General features: G+C 39.2%; 1 protein-coding gene across 1 annotated transcript; it reads left to right on the top strand.

Moving 5' to 3' along the window:
• The first annotated feature begins 2,104 nt into the window (after nucleotides 1-2,104).
• Mad2l1 (mitotic arrest deficient 2 like 1) lies at nucleotides 2,105-8,989 on the top strand. The gene is made up of 5 exons (XM_042692975.1): nucleotides 2,105-2,271; nucleotides 2,854-3,000; nucleotides 5,613-5,733; nucleotides 7,402-7,505; nucleotides 8,235-8,989. The coding sequence occupies exons 1-5, from the start codon at nucleotides 2,199-2,201 to the stop codon at nucleotides 8,405-8,407; spliced, it is 618 nt and encodes a 205-aa protein (XP_042548909.1). The 5' UTR covers nucleotides 2,105-2,198; the 3' UTR covers nucleotides 8,408-8,989.
• Nucleotides 8,990-10,835: the final 1,846 nt, after the last annotated feature.

The raw sequence follows: 10,835 nt of genomic DNA, 5'->3' as shown, positions 1-10,835 counted from the left end.
TAGTAAGCTTGAGGTCCAGGGTTCAAACTTCAGTACCATCAAAGTATAAATAAAGGGAAGGTGTGGTAAAAAATACTAGATGAGATAAGTTTTACAGCTCTAATATAACTTTGTGGGACCACCATTACATATGAAATGTATGACTATAATGGGAAAAATGGTAACCAAGATAAGCAGAAGCCAGAAAAGCCAAACTCATGGTTCTGATTTCTCTTTAGTCACACAAAACTATATTGCTTTCAGATTTACATAAAACTTTATTACAAACTTCTTACCATACCTTCTGGATCTATTTCCTTTAACTCCTCAGAGTACAAGTATGTAACACCTCTACAGATAGAAAATACACATTTTACTAGCCTTTTAATTTTTAGGATCTTCCAATTAGTCATTATTATATAGACCTTCATTGCATTTACAGATAATTTACAAATGACATCACAATAAAATCCAAGAAATTCTTTTGCTGAGTTTTAGCATAAAGGTTCTTTAAAAGTCAGAAAGAGTCATGAGGTTGAGACCTGAGGATAGCAGTTCAAAGCCATCAGAGCTAGGAATATCTGTGAGACTCTTATTTCCAATAAACTACCAAAATAGCCACAAGTGGAGCCTTGAGCAAAAGAAACTCAGGGACAGCTCCCAGGCCCTAAATTCAAGCCTCAGAATCTGCATGTACATGCTTTCTCTCTCACCACCCCCATAAAAAACAGTGGGGGTAGGGTGTTTTGTGGAGAAAGGTGAGGTCCAAGACCTACTACAGGGAAGCCAGAATTCTGGCCCTAACCCAAGCACCCTACAGAAAGAGCTATGGATACTTCTTCCTCCCTATTCCATACTGCCCCTTAACATCAATCATTAACAACAGATGTAATTTACACAAACATACTTAAAAGATTATTTTTAAAGATCTTTCTGTGCTGTCAACCCATTACACATTTTACTCATGAAACTGACCGAAATCAGATAAATAATGCCTTGACCCGCAGCATTCTATGAGGTTCTCCCAATTCCTGGTCCCTGTGAGCACATTCTGTATAATTCTTTGCCACTGAGAGCGGCCACCAATTCCAGGACTAAGTTTGTGGACAGATTTATCTGACTTGATCTGATCTCATCAGCTGAGCCCTTAAAAGGGACAGCAGTCTCTCTAAAATCAGAGCGAATGGAAGTGCAAGTAGGCCTACTGAAGGGCTTCCTGACCAGCCCAAACACTATCCTCTAGCCAACAGCCAGAAAGGGAATTTGGGAGCTTGTTAGAGAACTAAAACATTCAGATGAGGTCCCTCTGCGGACTCTAGATTTCAGCCTTGTGTGACCTGGTGGAGCGCCCCTGTGCCATGACCAGATTTCTGTTCCATAGCACTTAGATAATAAGTGGATGCTGTTTTATGAGTCGCTAATTTTATGCGAAGTAGTTAAGCAACAATAATAGAACACCAACACTCAGACATTCCTTGTATATTTAAATAGCAATATGTGTGGTAGTTACAGCTTATCAGACTTCAAAGTGATTTTCCCAGGTGCTTTGGGAATAAAATTCACAGTTGCAGGAGCATTAATCATGCACCTGCTCCTTAACTACTTCTGACCCTAGGGTGAAGTCATTGAACTTGAGACAGGAAATCATGGCCACATGATTTTGGAGGGGGTAACCCTAATTCTCAGTAGCCTAACCAAGGCAGGGGAGGGCTCTAAATCGTGGAACAGGAAAGCCACATCCGCACAGGGCAAGCCTGCTCTTAGGGCTGTGGCTGCCATGGATGCAGCATCTTTTTAGTGACTAGGGGTCACTGGCGCCACGTCAGGCACAACTAGCGGGAAACTCCAGCGACGGTGCTACCTGGTTGTTCAGAGCACAGGCCTCAGGACGGCTCCCCCCTTCCACCTTTGCCCCTCTGATCAGCCACACACGCAGCGCGCCTAAGCCCTGCCGAGGTTCCACCACCCAGGAACCCAGAGCGCTGGCCCACACAGCCGCCGCGCCTGCGCAGAGGTGCCGCCGGGCGAGGGCGGGAAACGCAGCTTCGAAGGGCGGGACCGACCAGCGTGAGGGCGGGGCCTGGCGATGCGTCGCGCTTGCGCAGTAACGTCTCATAACGTTAGTTTGAATCCTGTGGCGGGCTAGTGCGGGGCGCCCGCTGCGGTCGTGACCTGCGGAGTGCCAGCGTGCGGGGGTCTCTGTCGGCGGGGACCTCACCATGGCGCTGCAGCTCTCCCGGGAGCAAGGCATCACCCTGCGCGGGAGTGCGGAAATCGTGGCCGAGTTCTTCTGTAAGACCTCGCGCAGGGCGGACGGCGGGGAGCACGGGGCTCGGGCGGCCCGCTAGGCCCCAAGCCCGGCCCAGGTGACCCGGAAGTGGTCGCGCGGCCCGGTGCTTCGGGCCGCGCAGGGGTCACGCGGCACCCCGAGGGGCGCGGGTCGGAGGGAAGCTTGGTGCGCGGGACCCTTGCCTCCGCAGGCCCTGCCCCTCACTTCCCCAGCACCCCAGTTCTCAGGGCCCAGCTGCGCCTGGGCGGGACTCAGGTGTGGCCGGCGCCGCACCCCCTCCCGCCAGCTGTATCTGGGACTGACCCTGGAGGAGGAGGAGGAGAAAAGGGAGGGGAAGGGGCCCCGCGCCAATTTGGGGAGCCTAGGCCTGTTCTGACATCCTCTGCCCCACAAAGCTGAATTTAGATTACAGGGAGGTTAATGTACTTTTTAATTTTCTTTTTTCTTCATGCTACGTAAGTGCAAAGGCCTTTTTCAAAACCTTCGACGCAAAATGTTATTTTCATTGCCCCTTATACTCTGCTTTCAGGAAGACCTATAAACAGGTGTTTGACGATTTACAGCTTTCATACTCTTTCTTCCAGCCTTTGGCATCAACAGCATTTTATATCAGCGTGGCATATATCCATCTGAAACCTTCACTCGAGTGCAGAAATATGGACTCACCTTGCTTGTAACTACTGATCCCGAGCTCATAAAGTATCTTAACAGTGTGGTGGAACAACTGAAAGGTATTTTTTAATCACTGGAAATACTTTTGAGTTGTGTTATGTTCTAGGATCCTCATTTTCAAGCATCTCAGGTTCATGAAGCGCTCATCTTGCAGCTCTTGTGTATAGGTACAAAACTGCCATCTCAAAATAATGATTCTGAATTGGGAGATAAGCAGATAAGACAGAAATTGAAAGAAATGGCAGCCTTTGCTACACTGTACCGTCAGTGGGACAACTATTTTGGTATTAGGAATCTTGAAAGTCCTAACAGAACAGTCTATCAAGTCTTTTAGAATTGCTATTAAGCTAGGTGCCAATGACTCCAGCTTTTAATCCTAGCTATTCAGGAGTCTGAGATCTGAGGATCACAGTTGGAAGCTAGCTCACAAAAGTCTGTAAGATTCTTATCTCCATCTTTCTCCCTCCCCACCCCCCCCAAAAAAAAAAACTGGAAGTGGAACTGTGGCTCAAGTGATAGACTGCTAGCCTTGAAAAAGCCCAGGGACTGCGTCCAAGCCCTGAATTCAAGCCCCAAGACTGGCACCAAAAGGAAAAAAAGGGAAAAAGGCCATTGAACTTAATTTATTCAAAAGCAACAAGCTTGAACTTCTCTGGTTGTGACGACAGCCATTATCTGAGAAAATATACACTATGCTCTTAACATTATGTAATAAACTTTCTGAAACACATCTGTAGTCATTAGAGTAATATCAAGGAAACTAAAATTAGACTCAACTAGGGGACTAAACTGAAAACAGTTTACTAAATGGTAACATCCAGTACTATGTGTCAGCTCATTCCATTTGTTTCCATACTGCCTGTCTTAGTATTGAAACTTTTTGGGTTTTTTTTGCTCATGATATTGTATTGCTTGTTGGACCAGTGCTTAGTCTCTATTTCTTCTAGAATTTCTACCAGGTACTATGTTTCTCTCGGAATTCTCATTTCTAATTTTTCTGTTTGTAAGATGCTTTTCCCCATTTAGTCTTCCAGAAAACACTAATAGTCCCTCTTTGCCTTTTTTGTTTTTTCATTTTTTAATTCAGAAATTTCTTTTCCCCTCAGAAACTTTTTTTGTTTTCTTTGCAACTTTATTCCTTCAGTTGTAGTTTTCATTGCATTTTCATTAAGATATGTTTCAAAGGCCTTTTAGTGGTACTGGGGATTGAACTCCAGTGTCACATACATGGTAGGCAAGTTTGTATTTTGTTTTTTGAAATAGGGTCAAGCTGACTGCTTGTGCTGACCTCAAATTCTCAGTTGTCTGCCTCCTGAATAGCTGAGATTACAGGTGTGTAACACCATGCCCTGCTGGTATTTCTCCTTCAAGTGATAGCCATTAATGTTTTCCTTTCCTTCATATCTTCAGTTGAATCTCCCTCCACCGTAAGTTGAATCTCAAGACAGGCACAGAAAAATTAAATTTATTCTCTAGGGCAGATTTTCTCAACCATATTATTAATGACATTGTGGCTAGGCTGTTTAATGTGGTTTCCTTACCTGTTTGTTAAAAGGCATGTGGCATATTGTGAAGTTTATATAATCACAATCTCAATAAAGAAATTGTTTAAAAAGTACCAAAAAAAAAAGTCATGTGGCAACATTTTTCTATCCACCATGTTAAGTGAATTTCATGTCCTAGCTTTGACCATGAGAGCTTTGATGCTGGTAAGGCAGACTCTACTCTCAAGGACAAACAGGAAGCACATCCATAGGAAACCACCTTGCTTCTCCCAGAATTATATCCAAAATAGACTGATTAATGATCTATAATCATTCATATAAAGCAAGTATCGATTAGTGTTTTCATCTTAATTAACCTCTATCTTTTAATCTTGGTTAAAATTAAGGAATTGTTTATCCCTACAGGCAGAATATTCAGTTTGTTTAGAACTCATTTCTTTTTCTTTACATTGTTTCTATTTTATGTGTGTGCCTGTTGTACTTTGAATTATTCCCATTTGTTTTTTCTCTAGTTTTAATCCCTTAAGAATTGCTGTCTCCTGTTCATATTTCATGATTCAGGCAGAAGTCCTCTCTTTTGAGTACCATCTCTAGGTATCTGACGTGTATAGCTTCACTACCAACTTTTCTGTAGTCAGCACCAGCTTTTAGCTAACTCATGTTTCTTCATTACAGATCTGTATATCCACTAGTTATTTCTTTTTGTGACTATCCTATAGATACTTTGTACTCATTTTAAAAACTAAATTTAGAATGGTCTTCTAAACTATTGTTCTCAATAGCACAAAAGTCTAACATAAATATAAGTCAGAATTGAAGGATACTCTTTTTTTTTTTTGAAGGATACTCTTAATCTCATAACCACTCCTGTAAATTCTAAGACATTACCATGTAATGTTTCCTCATTTTTTCAAGGTTACATTATGAACTCATTACTTTTTGCTCAGTTTTCTCATTAACTACCTGGAGTCAGTGGACTCCTTTTTTACACATCTGCTACTAATAGTGGACATTTGAAAATAAGCTTGATTACTGATAGGATAAATTTTGAGAAGCTGTTTAAAGTACCAGTAGTAGAATTTTGCTAACGATAGGAAGTAGAACGCTAGAAAAGAGTTGTTTTGCAATTAAAGTAGACCACAAAAGATAATGTGTATGCATTGCAGATTGGTTGTACAAGTGTTCTGTCCAGAGACTGGTAGTGGTCATCTCAAATATTGAAAGTGGTGAGGTCCTTGAAAGATGGCAGTTTGATATTGAGTGTGACAAGACTGCAAAAGACGACAGGTAAGTATGAATTCAGTTGCTCTTTTTTTTTTTCCCTCCAAAACTGGTTTTCATTGCTATATAAGTTCTAATTGCATGAGATATTTAATATATAGTTTGTTTCTCTGGTAAATTTTCTATGCTCTTGTTTCTTCTCATTGCTTAATGTAGATAGACTATTTTTAACGTACTTACTTGTCTTTAGTCAGTGAATGTTGAATTTGAGTATTTTTGGCAATACATGCAAAGCTACACATGGTATATGAAATTGCTCAGTTACTCAAAAGATACTTTTAACTATAGAGAGTGATCATAGACTCTCTCCAACTTGTGATATCATTTGACGGTACTTTCTTCAATGCTATGAGCTTATATACTTTATATACTTTTAAAAATAGCACACCAAAGTCCATCATTCTGTTACTAATATTTAACATTTTCTTAGGCATACTCTTATGTAAACTCAGAATTGTTTCTCAGTAAATGTAGTTTGTTTCCAAAACCTTTATTTTAAGAAGCTTTTAGCCTATAAAAATAATTTTATGTACATTTTGTTTTATCAGAGGCAATAGGATATTAGACATTCAGTCATTACTAACTGCTGAATGATTTTTATTAGTTTAATAAATAGTGTTTATTTTTATCATGCAGTGTTCAAGTTTTTCTAATTTGAAGTAGTTGGTAAATTTTGTAATCATATTATTCTAAATGTCCTGGTACTATGACTAATCCTAAAAGATGACTTGAAAGGACCAATTAAAAAATAAAGATGTCATGCCTCCATCAGAAAGAATGACATTGCCCCATATGTTAGGAAATAGACTTGGAAAAAATTAAGTGAAGTAAGCATGGCCCAGGTCCCATGGTTTCCCTTATTTGCAATAACTAGTATATGTCTGAGACAAGCAGAAAAGGTTAGATAAGTTGATGTTAGGTGAAATGAACCCCAAGATAAGTATTCAAATGTTTTTTTATTTCTTTTTTTTTTTTTTTGTGATTGTGGGGGCTGAACTCTGGGCCTGGGTGCTGCCCCTCAGCTCTTCAGCTTAAGGCTAGCACTCTACAACTAGAGCCACAGTGCCACCTCCAGCTTTTTCTGCTTATGTGGTGCTAAGGAATTGAACCCAGGGCCTCATGCATGGGAGGCAAGCACTTTACCACTGAGCCACCTTCCCTGTCCCTCTTGCGATTGTTTCTAACTTATATATAAGATGATTTCTTTGTTCCTTTGTATGTCCTTCCCCCATGGTATAACCCTTGCTTTCACTGTATTTGATGTTGGTATAATTTGTGGAGGGGAAGGGAAAAAAACAAATTGTTTAAATAGGGATACAGGTGGACCCATTGAAACAATGAGATGTACAAGTCTTTATGTTGAAAAATGAACTTTACAACTTTGGCCGGGGGGTGGGGTGGGGGATATGGGGGTGTGGGAGATGGGAAGGAGAAACAAAGAAGGAGGCAACAATGCTTGATAAGAAATGTACTCATTACCTTGCCCATGTAATTGTAACCCCTCTGTATGGTATTTTCACAATTAAAAAGGTATCATTATACCTACTAAGTTATGGGTTCTCAGGATATTTCTTAATTTCCTTTTTACTTTTGAAAAATCAGGTCTTTCCTCATTATGTTTTAAATACCTTGTTAGAACCTAAAGTAAATTAATCCATTTTGTTTCTTGTATAGTGCTCCCAGAGAAAAGTCTCAGAAAGCTATCCAAGATGAAATCCGTTCAGTGATCAGACAGATCACAGCAACAGTGACATTCCTACCCCTCTTAGAAGTTGCTTGTATGTATTACATATCTCCTTTATTTAATTATTTTTATTATCAGTATCATGTTATAAATGTGTATGTATATTTATATATGTATGTGTGTGTGTGTGTGTGTGTGTGTAAAACTAGAAAAAGTAAAGTGCTACAAAAGAAAGGTATTCCACAGCACCAAGTTAAACATTTTTGTGATTGTTTTCACTGTTACTTCCTGTACATTATTATTATTATTTTTTTTGCCACAGCGCCACTTCCGGCTTTTTTCTTTTTGCTTATGTGGTGCTGAGGAATCGAACCCAGGGCCTCATGCATGCAAGGCAAGCGTTCTACCACTGAGCCACCTTCCCAGCCCCTACATTACTTTATATAATATGAGTGGGTCTTGCTTTTCATTTGTTCTTGGTAGCTCTTAGTTACTTGTAAACTACTCACCAAGTGCCTTCTCTATATGCTAGACATTTTTCTGAGCACTATAACAAGCAGTAGCTTTCATTCATATTTTTATGTGATTATATGCTTATTGTATTTGTGTTTTTTAAAATTTAAACTTACTGTATTTTAATGGTTTGAAATTAAATGTGATTTCTTTTCATAAAATAAGACGTGCGTAATATTTTGTCTGTGGATTTGAATTTTTTTGAAGAAAATTAATGATTAGAAACCAAGCTAAATTATTTTTTATGCCTGTGAGACAAACAGGATTGTTTTTATTTTGAACACTCATATATTTTCTTATTCCATTATAGGCTCATTTGATTTGCTGATTTATACAGACAAAGATTTGGTTGTACCTGAAAAGTGGGAGGAGTCAGGTCCTCAGTTCATTACAAATTCTGAGGAAGTCCGTCTCCGTTCCTTTACTACCACCATCCATAAAGTGAATAGCATGGTGGCCTACAAAACACCTGCTAATGACTGAAGGTGAGACTAGGAAAGTAATGTAGTTACAATTCTCTAATGTTGTTTTCCTGAAACTTAAGTCAGCTGTGGTTGACAGGTCTTATTTCATTGCATAATTTTTGGATGGGGAAAGATAACATTGTACTTTGGTGAATGTGTATTGTTCCACTTGGGGGGGTGCCTATTACCTTAGGGGATAATACAATGAGTTTTCTGCACATAGTTCAGGAGAGACTACCAGCTTGTGTCAGCTTCAAAATATAAGTTCTTTCAAAGTGGTATTCTTTAGAAAATATTAGCTATAAAGCTTAATAGCTTGACTTACAGAGATGCTTGGATACGTATACAGCAAAAGCTTAGATTCTGAAAATAGTGAAATATAGATTTATTGGGTCCTGTATTATTTGTTATATTGTATAGATCCCACATTGAACATTTTCTGATTGATTTAAACTTATATGGTGTAAACCTATGAAAGAATGGATATTTGCACTGTTGAATTCTTTTATAATAAAAAACTTTACAAAAAATTTTAATGTTTTTTCTACAATCAAGCTTTGAGTGACAATAACAAAATAAAGTTAAATCTGTATGTTCTGAATTTGTCCTAAAGTATTTTCATATTGTTGTAGTACAAATACTATAAAATATACAATAGACTTAGTGTATCAAATATTATCTTTTTATTACAGTATATCTTCATCTCATAACACTAAGCTTAGCAATAATAAAGTGTAATGAAATGTCATTTCTTTATGTAAGCAAATTTAAAATAGATTCAATATACCAAATGATTTCTTATGATTATCTTTTTCACTTCATAAAAATACACTTAAGTCTGGTGCTGCTGGCTCACACCTGTAATACTAGCTATTCAGGAGGCTGAAAGCTGGGAATCATTTCAATTTTCCAGGCAGGAAAGTCAGTGAGACTTTTTTTTTGGGGGGGTCTGGTCGTGGGGCCTGAACTCTGGGCCTGGGCGCTGTCCCTCAGCTCTTCAGCTCAAGGCTAGCACTCTACCACTTGAGCCACAGCGCCACTTCCGGCTTTTTTTTTTTGCTTATGTGGTGCTGAGGAATGGAACCCAGGGCCTCAGGCATGCAAGGCAAGCGCTATACCACTGAGCCAACTTCCCAGCCCTAAGTGAGACTCTTATGTCGACTACCAAAAAGTCACAAATAGACCTGTGACTCAAATAGTAGAACATTAGCCTGGACAGCACCCAGGTCCTGAGTTTAAGCCCTAGGAAACACACACACACAAGCCTGGACTACACCCAGGTCCTGAGTCTAAGCCCTAGGAAACACACACACACACACACACACACACACACACACACACACACACACACACACACACACACACACACACACACACACACACACACACACACACACACACACACACACACACACACACACACACACACACACACACACACACACGTACATCTTGACCGAGCCCTAGGAAACACACACACACACACACACACACACACACACACACACGTACATCTTGACCGAGCCCTAGGAAACACACACACACACACACACACACACACACACACATACACACACGTCTTGACCGCACCCAGGCCCTGAGTTTATGCCTCAGAAACAACACACACTACTTAAAATGCACTTCATTGTAAAGGGAAAATATCATTTGAAGTTAATTCCGTTAATTGAGTATTTTGTAGTGCCTTTATCCTCTGCTTGGTTTCAGCTAGTTTTTCATATGTTCTTAAACACCATTCTTATTCCTTTACCTTTATTCTTGTCCTTAGCAGGTGTCTTCTTTTTAGTTCCCAGCTGATTTTTCAAGGTCAGTTTAAAACTTCTATAACAGTTCTAATCTCTAGTCTAAAATTCTACTTTATTTTCTAATTAATTTGATTTTTTTAGACACTTTTAAGCTATTGTTGAGTTTACATCGTCTTTATCCACTCATCCAAGCTTAACCTATAATCTGTCAATGTACAAAATACTAAAGAACACTGTTAAAAACATGGAAGAATAAAGTGAATCCTTGGCTTTTCTAAAGCTTGAGACTTAAAAAAGGAGCATCTATAGCATAAAACCTGAAGTAACTCACCAGGTTCATTTAATTTTGTAATTGGCTTTTTTACCTTTGGAAAAATCATTGTTTTGGATTTAATGTATGCATATTTAGGATAAAGGCAATGTCTTAGTTTTGTCATCTAGTTCTGGACAGACAGACAGATAAGTAGTGTGTTGTTTATTAGAACTTCTTCCAGCAGTTGAAGTTACTACCTGAGGTCTAAACATTTAGAAAAGTTTGCCCACAAGTGTTTTCTATTGATAACAAAATAGTTCTGCACAAATAGAACTGGTGTTGAATTAGATACTTTTAAAAGCGTAGATTTCAAACAGTATCAGTGACAGGATAAAATGATACTGAGATACAAACATTCATTTGAATTCTTA

Source organism: Dipodomys spectabilis, unplaced genomic scaffold (assembly GCF_019054845.1).
Source record: "Dipodomys spectabilis isolate Male_0828 unplaced genomic scaffold, ASM1905484v1 ptg000162l, whole genome shotgun sequence".
Lineage (NCBI taxonomy): Eukaryota > Metazoa > Chordata > Mammalia > Rodentia > Heteromyidae > Dipodomys > Dipodomys spectabilis.
The sequence above is the reverse complement of the archived record's forward strand: the minus strand, read 5'-3'. Positions and strand labels throughout refer to the sequence as shown.

Coding starts and splice junctions, on each gene's coding strand:
- Mad2l1 (XM_042692975.1), top strand. CDS start 2,199: ATGGCGCTGCAGCTCTCCCGGGAGCAAGGCATCACCCTGCGCGGGAGT. Junction 2,272..2,853: donor AATCGTGGCCGAGTTCTTCT/GTAAGACCTCGC, acceptor TCTTTCTTCCAG/CCTTTGGCATCAACAGCATT. Junction 7,506..8,234: donor ACCCCTCTTAGAAGTTGCTT/GTATGTATTACA, acceptor ATTCCATTATAG/GCTCATTTGATTTGCTGATT.